Source organism: Vanessa cardui, chromosome 19 (assembly GCF_905220365.1).
Source record: "Vanessa cardui chromosome 19, ilVanCard2.1, whole genome shotgun sequence".
Lineage (NCBI taxonomy): Eukaryota > Metazoa > Arthropoda > Insecta > Lepidoptera > Nymphalidae > Vanessa > Vanessa cardui.
The window spans coordinates 444,318-468,479 of record NC_061141.1 but is presented as its reverse complement, the minus strand read 5'-3'; the positions used below and the strand labels follow the sequence as shown (position 1 = coordinate 468,479).

The 24,162-nt window shown below is 32.7% G+C and overlaps 1 protein-coding gene across 1 annotated transcript in view; it reads left to right on the top strand.

Moving 5' to 3' along the window:
* The window catches only part of LOC124537838 (neuropeptides capa receptor), a 117,460-nt gene that overhangs the window by 15,827 nt on the left and 77,471 nt on the right, over positions 1 to 24,162 (top strand). The window contains exon 2 of the mRNA XM_047114776.1: positions 12,563 to 12,653. Coding sequence (XP_046970732.1) covers positions 12,563 to 12,653 — 91 coding nt within the window. The remainder of the gene's footprint in view (positions 1 to 12,562; positions 12,654 to 24,162) is intronic.

The following is a 24,162-nucleotide window of genomic DNA, read 5'->3' as shown; positions in this document are numbered from 1 at the left end:
TCACTTTCCATTAGGTGAGCCTCCTGCTCGTTTGCCACCTATGTCATAAAAAAAGAAAAAAATGCGCCGATGAAATCTGATTCCATACAGTAATTTTTGTTTTTGTTTTTATTATTATTTATCTGGCAATATATAATAATAAAACCAAAAATTTTGTACTTAAATGGAGTCAAGCCAGAAATTAAACAGTATGACGTTTATTTGTAGTTCCGGTCGTATGAGTAAATAGTTTGTTTGCTATAAACATACGAGCTATATTTGTATTGTATTACAATACCTACTTCATTATAAATTTAACATAAATCAATGTCATTGTATTTAATTGAATTTATATTTCAATTGTTGGAGATTGTGGGATACTTTGACGTCAGAGATTAAATTCCGACAAAGTGCAGTTAGTAAAGCACTTCTTTCCTTGGATAATTATAAGTCCAGTGGACAGCATGCCGACGATCGTGCTTAAGTCATGTGCTTCTAAGTTGGCACCGGTCAAAATTCCAAGATCCATCCTTCGTCTAGATCCACAACAACGCAATATTTATTAGATATATTATTAGATTTTTCTGCCTCACACAACCCATGTGTGGAACCAGTGTTTGCCGGCGGTTATTCCGAACCGATACGAATTGGGAACCTTCAAACAAAGAGCGTACTCATTCCTTAAATGCTAGCAATGCACCTGCAAGCACCCGCTGTTGCGGATGTCCATGGGTGGTGGTAGTCACTTTCCATCAAGTTCCTGCTCGTTTGTTACCTGTATTGAAAATATAGATCAAATCACTACGAGTACGTTATCGTTATCTATGTTATGTCTCTTGTACTTGTTGTTTCATTGGCTTACTCACCCTTTACACCGGAATACAACAATAGTAAGAATTCTATTTGGCGGTAGGATATTTGATGAGTGGGTGCTACTTACCCAGATAAGTTTGCACAAAGCCCTATCACCAAGCACATGTCTTATGCACATCATCTATTACGAACTTACATTCAAATTTTGAGTTAAACAATGATGTTATAAATAGTTTTATATGAGACATAGTCGTTTAAAATCATAACAATTTATGAATTTACCATGTATATAAATACATTCAAATAGACTCAGTAAATATTATGATCATGGCATACAATTTGCGAAGTTTGATTTCTTCGACAATTGGCAAACAGCGAATGGGACGTGCCCTTACGTCACGCTGATATTTCACATCCGAGGCACGTACCGTAAAGGCCACGGGGTCGCGGCTGAGGCTGTTTAATTACTGAAGTTTCACATATACTACTTTTCAGTATTATATATTGCAGGATTGAAGTTTAAAATATTAGATCTGTGGTCGTCATGTATCTAATAAATGACCTTTCTAAGAAATTGATAACCAAACGACTTACTCGACTGCAAAGAGTCCGTTACACTTTTATGGGTCCATAAACGGCTTTCCAACATGTCACAGAAAGCAATGGAAATGCGATGGCCAACTTAAAAAGATATGAGAGAATGCATGTACTCAAAGACTTACTATTGAATGTGGTTCCTTTGCCTGTTCTTCTCAGGTCAGGGTATTTTATTTTCCAAACCGGTGGTGTTTAATTTGACAATCATTAGGAAAGTTATCTTATAAATAAATGAATAGATATATTAATTAGTAGGGTACTGTGTCCTGTACAATCAGTGATAGGAAAAATTTACTACCCAAGATAAGGTAAATTAAATAGTTGACTGTACTAAGTTTTTTTTGTCACAGCAGAGTCAGACCCGACAAAAACATGACCATGTGATTAACAACGTTGCTCCGATCGTCCCCCACTGACCACCCCCTCCCCCTCATGCTACTGAACCACACGGAGCATTGCTCCGGCAGGCGCAATCTTGCCTTTGACAGTCACACAAATTACTGACCATAAAAAACATCTTAGTTGTTTTGTTTACGTTCGTTTTATACTTCTATGATGAACTAGCTGTTGCCCTCAGCTTCGCTCGCGTGAAAAATGGTTATAAATAACTTAACAGACTAATTCAAAATATTACGTTAGTATAAGACCTCACCAAAAACACTGGTGGTTCATTCAAGCCCCTGCAGTCCAAATCTAAAAAATAAAGAAATAATTTCGTCTCGCATTTTTAAATTTGGACCGATAATTATTGTTTAAATATTGAAAATTATACAGTGTTTAATCATTTTTAAAAAGCAAAAGAAAAAAGAAAGATTTTATTTGATACTTTTTTTACCATATTTTATTAATTAACTAGTTACTCGCCCCGGCTTCGCACGGTTGCATTGCTGATAATAAATGTACTACAGTCTTTTAGTTCTTGTCTCTTTACTATATTATCCATGTATCATATACAGATACCTTCATCTCGAATCACTCTATCTATTAAAAACCGCATCAAAATCTGTTGTGCAATTTTAAAGGTCTAAGCATACACAGGGACAGCTTATGGTAGGCGACTTCGTTTATAGTATGTAATGATGATAAAGTTGCATTATAAATTTCAAATGACAAACATTTTCAAATCGTTTTGTACATGATAAAAAAGCCTGGAGTTAATACCTGTTGACTTCCAAGCAGGATATATTAATTTAAGTAATTGTATTTAACTAACATGACTTTGTATTTTTAAATGTTGAAAAAGAGTAACTACTGCGTTTCTTGCCGGTTCTTCTCGGTAGAATCTACTTTCCAAACCGGTGGTAGCTTCACTTAATTGTAAAATGACGATTCAAAAGTACTTGCCTATCTGAATAAAATGTATTTGGATTTGATTTGATTTGATTTGAGTGGTGTGTTATGCGATTGATGAGTGGCGAAGATAGGTGCTGTACACTAGTTTCGATTGAAATAGGTCTGTCTCAAATGATACAAACTTCTCTGAAACAACGTTCGTACATATAAGCACAACAGTTAGCTTTGTAATAAATATATGGATTAGTTTGAAACTGTCTAGAATATTTTGATTTTGATTTTTTCATTTTGGGTGAAGGAGTGCGTTTCGTGAGTCAAAAGATCTATATGCATTTTTGCTATATTAGAAATAAAATGATGTAATTAATGAAATTATTTTGATAGTAGTTCCGTTAATTTAGAGACGAGGCCAATTTTTGCCCGACTTCAATGCCACTGAAATCCTTGAACGTACGACATTGGGGTGGTGGACATCCAAGAGGTAATCGTAAAAAAGGTTTCTAGTTTCAAGGCTATACGACACATGACTCTATAAAAAAGCAACATAGAACAAATTGCAACAAATTTTATGTTCGAAATATTTAGCTCAACTAAACCATTACATTTTAATTATACAGAGAAAAGCTTGAAATGTTTTATTTAAAGACTGCTAAAAAGGATTCTCAGGATAGGAACTCATTGGATTCATTGATTATCTTCAGGTCTTGATCATTAAAAATAATTGTTCTGACACTTTTTCATACTTCTTTCATAATAAATAAAAGTTGGATATTTTTAGCGCAGTTTCAGTGTATTCAAAGAAAACTACTTGTGATCACATGAGAACTATAGTTTAAAAATGTTTAGTAGGTATACCAAAATAATGTTACAACATTCACAGAAAGAAACTTACTAGTTAGCTTATATATAATAATAATTTAAATCAATTTAAACATACATATGTAGTTCAGTTTCTTTTATAAGGTAGTAGCAACAATAACATGTTTTATAAAACGTGATTATTTTATAAACTTGCGATCTATAATCTAATTAAAAACACTCTGTTATGCAATATATCCAATTTTGACTAACGTGTGTTGTACTTGCAAAAAGTTATTTCTATGAAAAGGTTAAAAAAATATTTTAACTAAAATATCACGTGCAATCTGTACCTGAATATTTTGAAAAATTTCCAGTGATTATGGGACGATAGTTGCACATAGAAAATGGTTTTCGTCTCATTTTGAAGTGCTCCTATGTGCTCTATAATATAGACACACATTGAAGTTATATATATGTAAATTCTGTATAGCCAAGTTATGTGAATGTAGAAACGTACTTATTACAAATTTGCATTTCTCTTGGTTTTCAATTTCAAATAATTATTTTGTATCCTTAATCAGTTTCTTTTTTCACCATACTTTAAATACAACTATATTACTTGTATTGTAATCTAGATGCATAGAATTTGTCTAGTTGTGGCGGCTGTAGATTCGGTCCTCTTAATTAATTTATTTTTCTTCATATTGTTGTACGTCGATAGGCGTATTATGCGTGTCTTTGGTGTATCTATTTTTTAATTTAGATTTGCGTTTCAGACAGCAAAACAGACGGGCTTGCCTATAAACTCCACCTAGAATATTGGTTCTATAATTCAAATGTTGGCCCAATGCTTGCCAATGCGCCGACAACCTTTTGAACTAGCATATTTCCCAGCACTTCAATTGGCGTACTAATGCTTCGAAGCGGAGCACTGGGTACTGTGTCTCACACCTACCCAGACTAGGCAAGCCTTACCAAATGAACAGCGAAGTTTACATTAACAAATAATCGTGGTTGATTTGTAATAGAATGATATTATTTTTATTAATTTCTCGGTAGTAAAATAAATATTAAAACATAAAACACTGTTTTTCAAGGTGCAAGGTCACTTTCTCTCAATAATATTTTATTTTGTTTTTAGTGAAGCACTGAATCCTTTCCAATGATTCTTCTAACAGCTCGCTCCTTTCATCATCAAAAGACCTAATACGATAAGTCAAATTGTAAAATGAATTGAATTTATTTCAAAGGAAACTCGTTATTCAAAGTGATGAATATTGGTGCGTATGGCTGGATTTTTACTTAGGGCTTTCACTTCTATAGAGGCGTGATATCGGATCGATTTGTTTTTGATTACATTTTTTATTGCGAATATTTATAATACGATATATTTAAAATAATGTATAATTGGCTTTCGCCGGCGGTTTTTCCGAACCGATACATGGGAACCTTCAAGAAAAGAGCGTACTCCTTCCTCAAAGGCATACAACGCACCTACTAGCCCCCTGGTGCTGCTGATGTCCATGGGTGGTGGTAGTCACTTCTCATCAGGAGAGCCTCCTGCTCGTTTGGCACCTATCACTTACAAAAAAAAACAAATCGTAATGTACTTTATTTAAACATGCCTTTACATAAACTGTATTAAAAGTAAAGCTACCACAGGTTAGGAATGTAGGTTCTAGTGAAAAAAAACCGGCGAGAAAGTCAGTATTAACTCTTTTTCAACATTTTAAATACAAATTTATGTTAGTTATATGCTAGTTATCACCCACAGCTACACTCGAGTTATAGGAGGTTGGCTATCATGTGTTAGGCAAAAAGTAGTCTATGTCCTTTCTTGGCATTCAAGTTTACTTCGTACCAAATTTCATCAAATTCGGTTCAGCGGTTGGTGGAAAAAACGACAGACAGACATTTATAATATTAATATAGATTCTGCCTGAAAGACAATAAGAATTAGCTCCGCAATTTTACATCATCAATATAATCTTGTTTTATACGTATATATATTTTATAAAGTTTCTGTGACTATTCCCTGCCTAAATTACTTAAGATATAATTTTACATTAATTCTTATGTATATAGAATAGTCCGTTACATTTAACATCCCCCCCACTTCACCGAGAAGAGTGTTAGAGAAAAAAATCAACATAACTATGTTTTTATAACTTAATATCTATAATTTAATTCCAACAAATTTAAGCGTTTCTATTTCGGTGCTAAAGCAATTTAACCCCTTCCAAGAACGGGCGATTTATTGGTCGAATATCATTCAGGCGGCTGATTTAACGACGCCGCTTAATAAATATGCTAGGCCGTTAATTGAATGGCTAATTAGTCGCTGCCTGCCACTTTATTCGCCGATTAACATTCGACCCGCGTAATGGAATAAGCGCCAAAATTTAAGATAAATAATAGATATTACGGAGACTATAAAAAAGATTTAGCGTTTTCTACAATTGCTTTGTAGAACTTACGATGTTCATAATGAATGTTTTAAAATTCTTCAGTTATTGTAACGAACATGAGTAGCTATTTATATATACATTACTGATAAGTACTAGCTCTTACTTGTTCTATTTACTGAGTCACTTGTTGAGTACTTATTTATTGACTAATTATTTGGAAACTGCAATCATATTTTCGTCTGAAACAAATTGTATACATTTCATATGTATTTAATTGCGACTTCAGTTATTGTTTTATTTATATACTCTTTATTGCACACCAAAAATAATAGGAGTAAAACAAAAACAAAGAAAAGAAAAATGTACAATAGGCGGCCTTATCGTTAAAACAGCGATCTCTTCCAGGCTACCTTTGGTAGAGGAGAGAGATAGGATGGTAGGGGTGTACAAATTATTTAATACATAAAATAGATACAATATATATATGTATATATACGATACATAAATAAATATTCCATAAACATATAATAATATAATATACATACACATACTATAGATACTTACATAATAAATAAAATATTTAATTGCAGTATTTCTTTTATTTCAGTTATTACATTATTTTTAACTTGGCCTATTCATAAATTAAAAGCTCATGGCATAAAAGCATTGATGATTAAGTTGTTAGTAGGTTGCGGTTAGTAGGACATAGGCTGAACGATAATTTGACAATTTGTTAGCAGAATTAGGCCCAGCTTACTTCATATTGCATATTTGCTCCATCTAAACCATAATAATATTATAAATATTATCATGAATCAATAAATAAAAATGGTACGTAGTTGTATTCTCTTCACTTTCATAGAGATGGCTAAATCCTAACTAATTTTATAAGTCGCTAGATGACCTACTCGACTTCGCATGAGTGCAATTTATTATTAAATTGATATGAAAGAAATAAAAAATAAAGTATCAAAATAATAATAGCATTTAAGAAAAATGAATTTCTTTACTAGTGAAAAATAATTGAATTCGATCATTAGTTCTGGAGATTATCTACATACAAAAAACAAATTTACCTCTTTCTAACATTCAGTGCAAATGAAAAAATAAGTAAAAAAATCGAATAAAGAAGCTTAAATTCTATGTTGTATGAATATCCTTGTTAGTATGCGAATACTATTTTTTCAATTTTATTTGGTGGTAGGGCTTTGTGCAAGCCCGTCTGGGTGGGTACCACCCACTCATCAGTTATTCTACCGCCAAACAACAGTACTCAGTATTGTTGTGTTCCGGTCTGAAGGGTGAGTGAGCCAGTGTAACTACAGGCACAAGGGACATAACATCTTAGTTCCCAAGGTTGGCGGCACATTGACGATGTAAGGAATAGTTAATAATTCTTACAGCGTTAATGTCTATGGGCGATGGTGACCACTTACCATCAGGTGGCCCATATGCTCGTCCGCCAAACGATACCATAAAAAAAAAATACTGTTCTTTTCAAACTATGTATTTTATAAAAAAGATGAATGAATATTCCTAATACAAAGACCAAAACTTAAAATTGGATTTCCGAAAATATAAAAGGGCGAAAATCACAGTGCGGTTAATAAACAGAACAACCAGTGGACAACTACGGAAGAAATATCGTTTTTTTTTCTTTTAAAAATCCACTGCGGATTGCCATTTAAAAATGTAATACTGACGGAAGTAAATTAAAACATAACAAGGATTTATGGTGAAAAAGTGTTTTTACCTTCCAGTTTCTCTAAACTTTATCCGAAAAAACTAAGCTAGCAGGTTAGCTAGTACAATAGCCAGTAGATATCCCAGTGTTGGACAAATAATCCCTTTTTCACAACGTTTAGACCTTATTCCGGTACTTTGGTTCGTATAAAATATGTCTATTACAGAATCATCCTATTTCTTTTCCTTTAATAACACTTAGTATGTAACTTTCTTAATTAATTAATTACTTTTGTAATCAACTTGAATTCGACCATCGATTTAATATTTTTTATTCAAATCGTCTTAAAAAGGACTTTTGAATAGTCATGTTACAATATTAAAACAATAGTTAATTATATAATTTTTAGGTATTTATGAAATAGGCAAAAGGGCGAGCAGCTAGGGTCACAAATAAAGGCACATTAAATAAGTAATAAAATTATTAATAATGAGAAATTGCAACGACAAGGAGAGTCTGGTTTCAAAGAAATAATAACACATCAAAAAATAGCATTATAGTCTTTTATTGAATAACAAACCTTATTAAGAAAATTTTCAATTTGTGTGATACTAAAATGTGAAACCAATTTGTATAGTATATAAACACTTGCTCCCTCTATTTTTCGTAATTAAAATATATATGAATTAGTGTGGGCCCCGTCTGCCAAGAAGACGATTATCTCAAAATTTAGTAATAAAATATAATATAAAACGCCAAATGTATTAAAGTACAATTTAAAAAAGGCACGGGCCACTGTGAGTCCATGGATGTTGTAAAATAATAATAAGAAAACCTTATTTAAGAATGTATTATGAAATAAAATTAAATTCATATATAGACAAAGTTCAAAATAACTATTGACTGTTATTATAAAAATGAATACCGTGCGCGAGAGATAATGTATTGACATTGCGAAGTTGGAAACTAGGTGACATTTAGTATCGAAATATACGAAATATAACAAAGTATTATATATCAACCACCGCTTTGAAAAGGGACATATACATATATGTAATATGTCAACCTTTTGGGTGATCAATCAGTGTCAATGTTATATTTAAATAGGTCTATCAGCGCACGTTTTTACATATGAAATACCTACACAGATGAGGGAGCTCGGAGTGTTAGTGTAGTATTATAATAACATTTAGGAATATTTTCAACCGACTTCAAAAAGGAGGAGGTTATGTTTTAAAAAATAAGAGTTAAGACTCGAGACGACCCAGTAAGCGTGCGTCTTTATCTTATCGTCTTGAGTCCAGACGAGCACCGCAAAAGTGCTTAATTTGTGTTTATAATTCATCTTGTGCTTGTTTAAAAGAAAACACCGCGACAAAACCTGTAAGAGTCTTATTTCAATGAAATTCTGCCACATGTATTTGATACATAACCGGCATTGGAAAGGGAGAGGGACGCTTGGCCCAGTAGCATTAGAAGCTGTTACTGTAAAATATACATACATATAATAATTATTTGCCATACAAAATGTAACTCTTAGTTCCTCTGGTTAGTTACCACCCACTCATCAGTAATTCTACCGCCAAATAACGGTACTCAATATTTTTGTGTTCCGGTTTGAAAAGTGAGTGAGCCAGTGTAACTACAGGCACAAGGGACATAACATCTCAGTTCCCAAGGTTGGTGGCACATTGACGATGTAAGGAATAGTTAATATTTCTTACAGCTTCATTGTCTATGGGTAATGGTGACCATTAACCATCAGGTGGCTTATATGCTCGTCCGCCAACCTATACCATTAAAAAAAAGTGTTATGTAATGTAAATAAAGCCACGCTAAGCAACTCAAGTTCGATGAACATAACTCTCTGTACTATTTGAACTGTATGATGGTAGGAGCACATTTTTCGATCACGAGTCAATATCTACATAGTATATGCAAAAGTTACTTGCTACTTCCATAGTTCTAATAATACAGAACACTTATTTTTTTTAATTTGAATATGATATTATATTGATCGAGCAATGTTGTATGTGTAGATATATATGTAAGTGTAAATTAAATTTATAATACCACTATGCCGCCGTGGTATATCTATAATGTCGTTATCTAGCTAAACTCAATTATGATTAGCTTCTAACTTATCGATAATAAGACCATACAATCATTTTCAAAACCAATCAAGGTATCAAAAAACAGCGCATATATATAAATATACAATTATTTTCTAATTAATATGCCATCAAAAGTTAAAAATCGATCAGATGTCAGCTAACGGCCTTTTTGTTATACCATGGCTGTATGTTGCTATAATCGATGCTTTGATTTATATGTGATGTTTTCACTGAGAAGCAACGTTATTTACAAACAAAATAACTTCAGCTAACCGCTATGAAAATAAAACAATTTCAGACAGTGTCACGCTACAATTATTACTGATATATATCACGTTACTGACAAAATATACAGACGCAGTCAGTAAATTGGTTTGAAACAGATAGGGTAAAAGATTTTTTTATAACAGCGACTGCCAAATTTCGATTGCATGTAATTGGAAAATTTTGATAGTAATCTTATATATTAACTAGCAGTTGACTGCGGCTTCGCTCGAGATTTAGGGTGTTGTTTATCATGTGTTCGGCAAAAAAATTAGCCTATGTCCTTTCTTGGAGCTTAAGTTTGCTTCATACCAAATTTCATCAAAGTTGGTTCAGCGGTTTCGTTGTGAAAGAGCAACAGACAGTCAGACAGAGTTACTTTCACATTTATAATATAATAATAATGATAATAATATAGAAAAATGGTTATGGTCTTATTTTCAAGACGATTCTTGATTGCAATTTACTAAATGGATGTGATTTAACAATATTTACTATTAAAGAGCGAAACAAAGTAACTGGCCGGTTAGAGAGAACAACAAGGTTAGTACAACGGCTATATAAGAAAAAAAAAATGTTAACATAATTAAAGAAAATCGGTATCGTCAAACTCCTATTCTTTTGAATAAACGCACAGTTACGCGGTATCCAATAGTAATCTTTAATACGTGGCAAAGCTATTCTTTACGCCAAATTCGTTACAACGTTCAAAACCTGTCAGTCGCACATTTTAACCTCGCAGTATCAAGCTCCTCACTCCCACTTGAATCCTGCTTCAATAATTCTTTCACAGATAACGTGATCATTTTCTATAAAAATCTTCACTTAGCGTTAATTAAACTAAGCCTTTGTGCGAGAACAAATCTGCGAGTAATTGCGAAAATAGAATAAAATTGGTAGATGACTTTAAATCAATTTAAAAGATAGGCTTTTGTGTATTTCTTTTGGACAATATTATTTAATATATTAAAAAAATATCTGCTTATAAATAATATTCCTTAAATACGTACAAAAATATTTTCAGAAGTAAACACTGAGCTATATCGCTGATAAGAAACAATCGCATCTTAAACTTATAGAAAATATAATAACACAAATTTTGCCTATTAATAATATAAAGACAACAGATTATTATTATTTTTTATTTATGTATAAAATATTAAATTGGTTTATGTAACACTATTATATTATTTTAATTACAGAGCTACATGTATGTAGAATGCTAAGGGACATTTTTTGTGACATTTGATTAATATTTGGTGCACTTCTGGGTAAATCACTACTAATGCTAACCCAACCTCCCTCATATCGCCAATACGCCACCAACCTTGGGAACTAAGATATCATCCCTTGTATTTATAGTTGAACTGGCTCACTCATCTTTTAAATCGGAAAACAACCAACTCCAAGTACCAAGTCATATTGTTTATTGTATCTAGTGATAAACTGAGGAGTGTCTTCCAAGAAGACGAAGTATCATCTAAAGCTAATAAACACAAGTTAATATTGTCACATTCAATAACAGAACTTCATATTATAGATCGGTTCAAATGACTTTCACGCTCGTCATAAAACGGAATGAGATGTGGGGATGACCTCGTTGAGTGCACTTTGCGATGTCGTTGCGATATTACCTTATGAAGTATTCAACTTGATACATCATTTATTGTATCAGAAATTGAGATACATCGAGAACATTTTATTCTTAATTTAATTAACTAACAATTATTTCTAAACTTTATGAGTATGTTAACAACACGAGGTGAGATGGCCCAGTGGTTAGAACGCGTGCATCTTAACCGGTGATTACGGTTTCAAACCAAGGCAAGCACCACTGAATATTTATGTGTTTAATTTATGTTTGTAATTCATTTTCTCGACGGTGTAGGAAAACATCGTGAGGAAACCTGCATGTGTCAAATTTCATAAAAATTCTGCCACATGTGTATTCCCCCAATCCGCATTGGAACAGCGTGGTGGAATATGTTCCAAATCTTCTCCTCAAAAGGGAGAGGAGGCCATAGTCCAGCAGTGGGAAATTTAAAGGCTGTTGTTATTGTTGTTGTTGTTAACAACGTTATAATCCGAATCGGAATCGAAAAGGGATTGACTTTTATACTACAACAATAGTTAGTAATTACTTTTTAGGTGTGGAATATCTGTCTGGATGGTACTCACCCAGATAAAGCTTGCCTAATCACCATATGTTATTTATAGTATCTGAATTATAGGTTGATTTGGCCATTCTTTCTCTGATGTAAAATATTTCATAAATCTAAAACCTTCTTCATATTGTTAACTTTTAGTTCTTCTAATATCTACAGAGAAGTCAGCCACTGGACATGTATCAATAATATTTAATTAATTAGATACAACAAAGTAGCCATTAAATGAGTTAAAAAGGACAAAAAATATTCACACTGTCTTAATAATCAATTAACAAAATAAGTTGCATATTAATTGATACTTTTTATCAAGCGTCTAATGCAATGCAATTCGAAATTCAAACTTCAAGTAGGCTCATAAAAACACTTTTGAATCTTCATGCTAAATTCTCTTTGGTCCAGCCTACACTGTAGAAATAATTGATAGTCATGTTTTTATTCCAGGTCTTCCGAACGATCTCTCCGTGTACTGGCATCAGTACCCGTACAGCCTCGGAGTGGTGTTTTGTAAGCTGCGAGCGCTCATATCAGAAGCGTGAGTATCCTTGATACTAAATTATAAAATCACATTTTTTGAGAGTTATGAGATACTGTGCTATGTTTATAAATAAATGAATTGACAGTTTAGTTGAATGTGAAATGATTTTTCTTTCTCTCACTACATATTGTAAAACGAAGTCCCCTGGCCACGTTTGTCGGTATGTTCTCGATAAACTCCAAAACTACTAAACAAATTTTCATGCGCTTTTCACTAATAGGCAGAGCGATTCATAAGGGAGTTTAGATTTTTAATTTATTAAAGTTTCCTTGTGTGAATAGGTTGAAATAGAACGATCATTGTTAAACATATCGGAAAAAAGCAACAAAAAAATATAAGTCTACCTGTGCAAAGCCGGTCTGCTAGTTCTTAAATATATTAAGAATACCTCATATAGTATATTATTAGAAATAGAATTACGAAATGATATTTTTTAAATATTTCAATGACGGCCAACAGACATTTTCATTCTATGACAGGCAAATCGCTAAATATTCTGACAGCTAAGCGAATGGACGATTATCGCCAACCAGTTGTCCTTATATATCCGGTCACAGTGTTGCTATTTGTGATTTATATTTTCTTCTAATAATATATATATAAAGTATAAAATTTAAACTTAATAATTGTAAGTAATAAATGTAAACACTGATTGGGAAGTCACTGACCTCTTAGATACAATCCTAGTTTAAGGGTACACGGCCTCTTTGATGTACTCGTATGTAATTTGATGTACTAACCATAAATATATTTAATTTGATTTTGAATTTTGAATAAATATCATTACCATTAAATATGTTATCGTTTAATCTAAAAGTTGACGAATATGTTATAAGATAAGATAAAATGATATATTATTTATACTAATAAAAAGAAACACAAAAAAATACTTGCGACAGTAATTCTTTCTGTCTGTGAGTCAATTCTCTTTCTCGGGTATATCACTGAACTGTATTTGATGAATTTTGGTATGAGGCAAGCTTGAGTTTCGAGAAAATACATAGACACAACTTTATAATACTTACACTTGACAACCAACCCACTAAAAAACAAAACTGGTGGTTTTTACTTGTGATAGGTACCACTCACTCATCAGATATTCTACCGCTTAACAACAGTACGCAGTATTGTTGTGTTCGGGTTTGAAGGGTGAGTGAGCCAGTGTAACTACAGGCACAACAACTTAGTTTCCCAAGGTTGGTGGCGCATTGACGATGTAAGCAATAGTTAATATTTCTTACCGCGTCATTGTCTATGGGTGAATATGACCAATTACCATCAAGTGGCCCATTAGCTCGTCCGCCAAACTATTCCATAAAAAAAACAGGCAACAACTAGTATGTTTCACTTATAATGTACAAGTCGTAACTAACTTTAGTTACATACAATTTTCGCTATTGAACTTTCCTCTATTCGTTCTTTACAAATAAAATGTCATTCGCACAAGTATTTATATCAATAAGCGAAGAAAATTACTTACATATAGAAATGAAAACGTTCCATCGAAAGCTGTGATTTATTTACTGAGTTACAAATCGTGATCGTGTCCCGCGTCACGTCAGCGAGTGTCACGTTTAGTGTTAGGTTATAAAGTTTCAGGTCCCAAAGTCCTGGGTTCATATCAGGATACGAGTTAGGGTGTGAATAAATAAACGTCTCAGAGGACCAATGGAACTTTCTGGCTATAAATCTCAGTACGAGTCAAGTTCCGACATGTCCGACATGTGCCAGGTTGCCTTCCTATCAGACTATGCGAATGGAGGTATAAATTAAATAATGTATTAAAGACTATCTGTGCTCGCGACTTCGTGCGCGTTTGAATTTAACCAAAAAGGTTATTGTTGTAGCCTGAGTTACTCCTTATTACTTCTGCTATCAGTTCCAGCCGTTTGAGAGATTAGCGGTAACAAACAGATAGATAGACTGGCAAAAACTTTAAAAAAATATATTTTGGTATATGTACCTTTACACACATATGGATGTGTTAGTATTCCATTTTATTATACACCTAGAGAGAAGTCATAGTGACTTATTATATTCGACATTGATTATGTCGAGATTTCAGCGAACATCACTAAGTTATATAAATAATCTTAGGAACTATCATTTCGACTCGAAATAAAAATTTTGAGGCGTGAGTGAACCATTGTGACTATACAAGAGACAAATATCAAAACTCCCAAGGTTGATTTAATGCGTTAATTGGCGTTGTGGGGGGTGGTTAATTTAACAGTAGTAATGCCTATGACAGGTGGTCACTACCTATATACATCATAATATAATCACATACAATCGTAAGGAGCTGTTATAACAAACGATCAAAATGACATACCATGAGAAACAGCAGCACAATAATCGGTATAGTTAAATTAATGCAATCGTAACCCTCAACACGTTGTGTGTGATCACATAAAAAGGTAACATTTAAATGTATGTGTTCTTGTGTATCTTCGATTCTTATGTGCAGTCAGAGTAAGAAAACGTTCGTCAGTTTTCAAATTCATTCCTTTATCAAGTCGTGAACTCTTAGTACCTTTTGAAACTAAAACGCTAAACAGACAACTGCATATACAATGAAACTTATATAGTACTATTTGCTAGACGTGAGCTATGACAATATATCATTCTCGATCGGTAAAGCAGATTATCGCTCATACTGAGCACACGAAAATAGCCCTTAAGGTGACGATGACCTTTTCTTACCCCGACTGTACTTTTGAATATTATGGTATAATATTGGAAGTGTATTTAAAGCTCGTTACTCTAGACGGTTAATAAAATGACTTAATGCGTTCAACCGAATTGACAAACGTCTGCGTAATTTGAAGGGTTTCGCTGATATTCGCTTTCCTATTGTAACATTACTTTCTGTAATACTCATTACAAGTAAGGATTATTTACGAGTATACATTACTAGCTATCCATCATGATCACGCGGGTAAAATAAGTATTTTATTGCATTCCATTTTTAAATTAGCGACCCGCCCCGGCTTCGCACTGCTGGACAAAACTGTTTTGTTTTTAATTTTTTCTTTTCTTTCTGTTTTTATCCGACATATTTAACGACTGTCCATTTCAAATTATTTAACGAAACCTTATTAAAATATATACATAAACCTTCTCTATAAATCCCTCTATATATTAGTGAAAACCGCATAAAAATCCGTTCAGTAGTTTTGGAGTTTATAGCGAACATAGAGACTAACGCAGCTGGGGACTTTGTTTTATAATAGGTAGTGACAATGATACATAAATACGCACGTCACATTGTTTACGCAGATTGCAATTGATCAAAGGCAATATATAACAACATATAGCATTTGAAATGACTATGTTATTTATCTTGTTAACTATAAATACCTTGTTACAGCTAAACTACAGTTTATGTTACTTCGTTATCTAATTGAATCTGTGTCTAATTAATCACAGTCACTGGCTTTTCTGTAGACAATCAGGATCTGACAATCTCTCGTGTAAAAGTTTTGTGTATATGTTATAGTTATGTCTTCACGCCGAAAGCTACTGGACCGAGAATTTCATGGTATATAAATAGTCATGTATACGTCAACATATACAGTGTTTGATCTGAATCTATACTAATATGAAAGTTCAATATCAATGGGTATCAATGGTGGTCCTATGCAAATTTGAAGAACAGAAATTCACTTCATCTCTTTATATAATAGTCCATTAAAATAAATAAAATTATAGTGTCTAAAAATCAAAAGCACTAAAAAATTAAAAAGTGCGTATCTGTATATTCAATTCACATGGCACTCAAAAAAAAAATAATTCAAAAAAATGTTTGCATCTTCTTATTCGGTTCTTCTGAATATTTGTGTTCTGTTTATTATCAATGAAACGAAAAAAGTTAAGACTTTTTTTTATTTCAAAAATATAATTATGAACAAGAAAAAGTTTGGCTAAATAAAATTTGAATGATATTATAATTGACGTTTTCACGTTAATAAACGGTCCGATTTTATTATTACATTGGTCTGTCCGGGTAAAACCTTCCTGTCACTTTTCCGGAAAAGTTATGGAGGGGAGAGTGTATATTTCCTCACGATGTTTCCTTCCCCTCTAATCAAGATATAAATATAAAAACAAACCAAGAACAGACATTTAGTGACATTTACCGGGGTTACTTCCGAAGAATACTTTAATGGGTCAACTAAAATAAGGTAATAATTATTCTATTAGAAGTGTTTTTATATGAACTTTGTTTTTTAAATCAAAAGCTATTCGAGCGAATTTATTAACAAAAGAACGACTATTACAATACTTAGATTTGAATGAAACTTAATAAATAATAAGTAATATGCTAGTCGTAGTGAATAAATAGTAAAAAAAATAATATTTTCAATTCGTCATCTAATTGTATTCGCTCATTTCAATACCGAATTATACAATTCCATCTGAAGTAATATTTTTTTAAGAAATAGACAAAAGGCCTCGTTAACGATGAACGCAAAATTTGTTTTATACAAAATTCTCCGATGATTTTACTTGTTTTTAGAATACAGTGACAGATTAGCTATTCTATACAAAAGTTTTATTTTGTATGGTCTTGTATAGAAATTTACGTCACATACCTTAAAAAGATTCGCATTATGTATTTATATATCGTTTTTTAAAGAAGGTTTTTATAGTACACGCTTTGTTGTATGACTCTACTAGTTTTCACGTGGTTTCCGAATTCGTAAAGTCAATACATTATTCTGCGGTCTCTGTATTCATGTCTATAATAAAAATTTACTGTAATTTTTAACTTGTACTATTTTTAGATTTTATATGAAAATTGTAAATGCTTCTCACTTAATAAAATGATATATAATATGCACTCAAAAAGTCTATTTTCATTCGCAGATTCTCAGGCATAAAAATAATATATTTCAATGTATTTAAGTCTAAACGTATGTCACGTTTTCCCCAACGGTGGAAAATGCCTTCTAGAGTGGAGACCGCGTCTTGGCAAACGTAGTGTTGGACGTCTTAGGCACGGTGGAGTGACGATTTACACAAGGCGGCAGGCAGGAGCTGGATGCGAGTAGCCGGAGAAAGTCCACAGTAGCGTGCACTTGGAGAGGCCTATGTCCAACAGAGGACAAAAAAGGGCGGATGATGATAAAGTAACATACCTATTTTATTGGAGAGAATGAGTTGAAACTTAAGATTATGATTGTCTAAATATAATCATACATTCTGAATCAGTAGGAGCTTTATACTTAATATATAACTGATACTACTACTACTGTGAGACTAGCATTATAACGTAGAGTTAATAAGATTAAAATATTCAGGGAACTTGGACACTAATGAGCCGCCTCGTGTTACGAGTAGCGTTACCTTTCACACATTCATCATTCCTACATATTAATTTATAGCACCAAGTGTAATTGGATACAATCTCTTACGTAAAATATTTGTGAAAATTACCATTTCTCAGTTAATTCTTTCCCGCGATCTCTCTTGTCAGAATGATCATATGCGATCTTCCAGAGGGTTCTATTGGCAGTAATATGGGAAGAGCCTGTAATGTAGTAATATTAAGAAGTGGATCTGATCAAACCGTCAATGTTGTTGATTGTTCTTATTAAATAATTGATTAATATATCTTCTCTATGAACTCTCTGAAGGAGGAAGTGATACCATGAGTTTATCTTCCATTAGTCTTTGCTTCTAGGTTACGTTCTTTACATTGATTAAGAAAAATATATTGACTAATTACGTATATTTATAACACTCAAAGTTTAAACACTTTGACAGATCTTTGTTTGAACTTCGTAAAAGTTTAATTATGTCTATATTTAATTCATTAAATTGTTATCTAATCAAATTTGAAATTGAATATAACAGACTAAAATAGCTTTTATATATTTTTTTATTTATAATTGTTATTCTAAATTCTATTTTGTGGTATTCACCTTAATAGGTAATGCATTTAGTTTTAAGTTGTATTAAAATTGTATACCTTTGTACGTGTTGATGTATTTACCACTAGTGAATCTTAAATAAATAAATATTTTCAAATCGTAAAGACCCAGTCTATTTTAAATCACAATTCATTCATTATAATAGATCGATTATTAAATCAGTACGAATTAAAGATGTACGATTTCGTAATGAAGACTCTCTGCTATGTATTTATTATTCCAATTTAATTTTGAAGTCTGTCTGCCTCGTACTTTGCTTCCACTTTCCTCTTTGACGTATCGTTTTCAGTACTCAACGTTTCAGGAACGAAGATCTTAAAAATATCAATAAGAAGACGGTATAAATTAAGAAGCTTATTGAGGAACGAGCTGAGATGGCCCACTGGTTAGAACGCGTGCATCTTAACCGATGTTTGCGGGCTCAAACCCAGGCAAGCACCACTATATATATATATATATATATATATATATATATATATATATATATATGTGTTTAAAATTCATCTCGTGCTCGGCGGGGAAGAACAACATCGTGAGGAAACCTGCAAGTGTCTAATTTCAACGAAATTCTGCCACATGTGCATTCCACCAACCCGCGTTGGAACAGCGTGGTGGAATATGTTCCAAACCCTCGCCTTAATAGAAGAGGAGGCAGTGAGAAATGTACAGGCTGTTCCTTTACTTTTTTTTTCTTTATTGATTAACTAAATATTAATTAATATTATAAATATGAATGTTTGTATGTCTGGTTGTTTGTTAGTAAATCACTCAAAAATGGACAGATTTGAATGAAATAGAGATAGCGGACTTAAAATAAAGGCTTAGTAATATGCGGATGTGTGATAAAATCTAGGGCGGAAAGCAGTAAACAATAATAATAAAAATTAAAAGAGCCTTTATTGGCTGTTAATAAATCTGACTTTAATTTACGGCATTCGATGATATGTCAAAACGTCAATGGTGCAATCAAATATATGCAATATTTTACAATATCACAGTTAAACAACGGTAAAAATTACAAAAACTTAATTTTCCTGATTTAACATACGGATGTAATTTAAATGGAAAAGAGTGCTGAGTCACAATTGGTTATCGATAAAATCTACATTTAGAATTGGTCGGTCTTCTTGAAGATTGGATATTTTAATCCTGACCAAATTTCCACTACACTTCCAATCTCATTTAAAAGTCACGTGCGATGTATATTATAGAGCACAAGTGGGCAATACACGAGTGTTTGAGGTGCACTCTGCTCCCTTCACCGAGAGATGAGTCAAATCATACCAAATGTACTTTATTCAAGTAGTCTTACAAGCGCTTTAAATCATCATTTCATTTAGAATTTTTGAAGCCGAGATGGCTCAGTGGTTAGAACGCGTGTATCTTAACCAATCGATGATTGCGGGCTCAAACCCAGGCAAGCATCACTGAATTTTCATGTGAATTTTAAACACAAATTAATTGTGTTTAAAATTCATCACGTGCTCAGAGGTGAAGGAAAACATTGTGAAGAAACCTGCATGTGTCTAATTTCAATGAAATTCATAAATATCAGTATCCATTAATCAGCATTGGAACAGCGTGTTAGAATATGTTCCAAACCTCAAAGAGCGAGGAGGCCTTAGCACAGCAGTGGGAAATTTACAGGCTGTTAGTGTAATATAAATGTTGAGAATTCTTAAGCCAACTAAAAGATACGGCATGAAACTCAGTTCCGACAATGGATCAAATAGATGCTTAAATTTAATTATTACATTACTTATTGATTCTCATAATCAAAAAAATAATAACGCCACACTTTTTATCATGCAATAATCGTTTATCGAGTACTACGTAAAACATTTACAAATAAAAGTATTCATAAAATTTCATCGAAATAAAGTAAGCTAAATTCATTTGAGGAATTTATCTGAAAATTGATGTTACAAGTTTTACAATATTATCTGCTATTCTGTAAAATTCGATAAACAGATAATTCATGCATTTTTTAAAATTTATTGTGCAATATAATTTTGAAAAAAGAAGGATCTTAACGAATAGGCCACAACGAAAGCATTAGTGAAGGCTATTTGTCGATCACACATCACTGAAATGGTTTTAATAAGCGTTATGTTCTACAAACATCAAATATTATAACATAAAGTTTTATCCGTCGCAAAGTTGACAGTAATGTTAGGTTGTTAATAAATCCGGAATTCCCAATCGCGTGCGTGTTATTGAACAAACAGTGTTTTATTTGAAGAGACAACAACTCAACCCGAAATGCGATCATCTGGATGAATTTGCGGCACGGCGCTAAAATATTTCAATGAGGTGTGAAATCATTGAGGAGAATTCAATGAGCTTTCATTTCAATGATTTTTACAAATTTCCCAAAGGTTATGAAGTAATTAGGTTGGTTTTTTTGCAGACTGACAAATTGTGAATGAAATGAGGTTAATTTCAGTTAAGTGTACAAGAGATATGCTTACTTGGTTTAAGTGACATTTGGAAAACATTGTAAGGAAATCTGCATGCGTCGCAAAAAAATCTGCCACAGGGGACCCTTACAGACGTTACTTTTCATTTACTTTTAATGATACTTATGAAACACGAGAGGTGTCGTGGGTAACCTACTTCGAATAACATTGCTTTCTTTAAAACAGAAAATAAAGTAAGAACGAATGAGAATTATTAAAAGACAATAACATTTTTTTATTACAAATTCCGTGAACAATACCAACAAAGTGCTCAAATAAAATTATAAAAAAAAAGTACGGTCGAATTGAGAACCACCTCTTTTTTTTAAAGTCGGTTAAAAACCATCATTTGCAGAAGGCATAATGATTAAACATCATGCATTTTGTCACCTTAAAAATAGTAAAACCACCATCTAAGTTATGAACATTAACCCGATTTCAAAGAGAGTATTGTTCACATCGTAAAGCATTCAAAGATATCTTTATATTTTAAAATTTCAATTATCATCATTAAACATCATCAGCAAATAATACTTTTTCGTGTTACCCTAAAACATTTGACAGGTCATTTATATAAACGAGAAAGAGTAATGGAACAAGAATTGATCCCTGAGGGACTCCCGCAATAACTGGAACTGCTGAGATAGGAAACACTGATCAACAGTGGTCATGCCACACGAACTCTTGTAGGTAATCCTATTTTAACTACCTACCCTCATTACGAAAGTGCACTTATTTTATTTCAATCACCCTCAGTGTTCTTGTGATAAGTCAAGTTCATTATTGGCTTTACAGTGATAAATGCATGTGAACGTTCGTAAGAAAACAGTGATAATTCCATTCATTTTCTTTATTAATTTAAATTGCGTTGTTCTAGTCAAATACTGTGCTTGTGCGAATATGTCTAGAAAGTGTATTAACAATCCTAACTCTTTTTGTTATGTTTGTGGTGAATTGACTTTCAAACAACAAAGGCGAAATTTTACAGAGCTAATATTGCAGTGTTATCACGAGTATTTTTCCTTTTCGGTTGCTCATCAAGATAAACCTTGGGCACCACATATTTGTTGTATAACATGTGTAAAAAATTTATTAGATTGGAAGAAAGGATTACGTCATATGCCGTTTGCTATTCCTATGATATGGACTGAGCCTAGAGATCATGTGTCGGATTGCTATTTCTGTGTTACTAAAATCAAAGGTATAAACCCGAAAGCAAAACACACAGTTCAATACCCGAATTTACCTTCAGCAATAAGACCTATCCCACATGACGTCAATTTGCCAATACCAGTATCATCTACATCGTTCAATATCGATGATCCACAACCCTCCACTTCAAGCCAATTTAATGTTGTTGTCGATGATGATACTGATTCAGACTTTGAACAAGTTCAAGATAAGCCTCATTTATTAACTCAAGGAGACCTAAATGACCTAGTACGCGATTTGAATTTGTCAAAAAAACAGGCAGAACTGTTAGGATCTCGTTTAAAAGGATGGAACTTGTTACATAGTGAAACTAAAATATGCCATTTTCGAAATCGTGATGTACAGTTTAAAGTTTTTTTTCTCAAGATGGGGACTTGGTGTTTTGTAATGATATAAATTCCGTTATGGAGGTTTTGGAAATTCAATTTGATTCCTCCCAGTGGCGTTTGTTTATCGACTCATCCAAAACAAGTCTAAAAGCAGTTTTACTCCATAACGGTAATGTATTTCCTTCTGTTCCTTTAGCACACGGTACTAATATGAAAGAAACTTATGAGATCATGAAACTAGTACTTGAAAAAATCCAATATAATAAATATAATTTTAAAATCTGCGGCGATTTATAAGTCATTGCCCTACTACTTGGACTACAGTTGGGTTTTACTAAATTTTGTTGTTTTTTGTGCGAATGGGACAGCAGGGACAGACAAAATCACTACAAAAAAAAAAGTATGGCCTATGCGTGAATCTTTAGTTCCTGGACAGAAAAATGTGAAGCATTTACCACTTGTCAAGCCGTCTGATGTTTTTCTTCCGCCGCTCCATATCAAATTAGGTCTTATGAAAAATTTTGTAAAGGCGATGGATCGCAATGGATATGGTTTTTTGTATTTAAAAGATAAATTTCCCAAAATAAGTGATGCTAAAATCAAAGAGGGCATTTTTGTAGGACCTCAAATCAGGGAATTAATAAAAGACCAGAGATTCGAAGAAAAATTGAACGTTTTGGAAAAATCGGCATGGCAATGCTTCAAGAACGTAGTTGCAAATTTTTTGGGGAATCATAAAACTGAAAACTACAAAGAGTTAATTGACGAGCTCATATTGGCATACAAAGCTTTAAATTATAATATGTCACTTAAAATTCATTTTCTAGATTCACATTTGGGTTTTTTCCCTGAGAATTTAGGGGCTGTAAGTGATGAGCACGGGGAAAGGTTCCATCAGGACATTTCGGCCATGGAAAAGCGTTATCAAGGTAAACGGAGTCCAAGGATGTTGGCTGACTATTGCTGGACAATTAAAAGAGACCAACCGGAAGCCAAATATGCCAGAAAATCGTATTAACTTTTGTTTCATTCATATTTTTCTTTTTATTTTCGAGAACTTTCTTTTTTTTCCTTATAATCAACTGTAGCTAAATAAATAAAATTAATGGGTGATAAAAAAAAAATATCTGTTGATTTTTATTTACAACACCTTTTACTGTTAAGAAAATATAAAAAACTTCGTGTGGCATGAAGAAGTTTAAATTTTGTTAACCAGTGAAATCAGAAAATTTAGTACGTCATCTCTAATAGCATAATGACGTTGTTTCCTGATAAATTATAAAACATCCCAAAGGCATCCCATAGCTCTCCCCAGGCTTGTCAATTGTCCTTCGTCAAATCAAATCAAATCAAATCAATTTTATTCAAGTAAACTTCACAATGAAGCATTTTTGAATCGTCAATAATCAAATACTACCACCGTTTCGGAAAGCAGCTTCTAGCGAGAAGAAACGGCAAGAAACTCGCATAGTTGCTCTTTTCAAATAAACACATTTACAATGCTGTTATTGACAGTAATTAGCGTCCTATGATGGAACCCGAGCCTAACTCCAGGCGTTTCTTTCTAAAA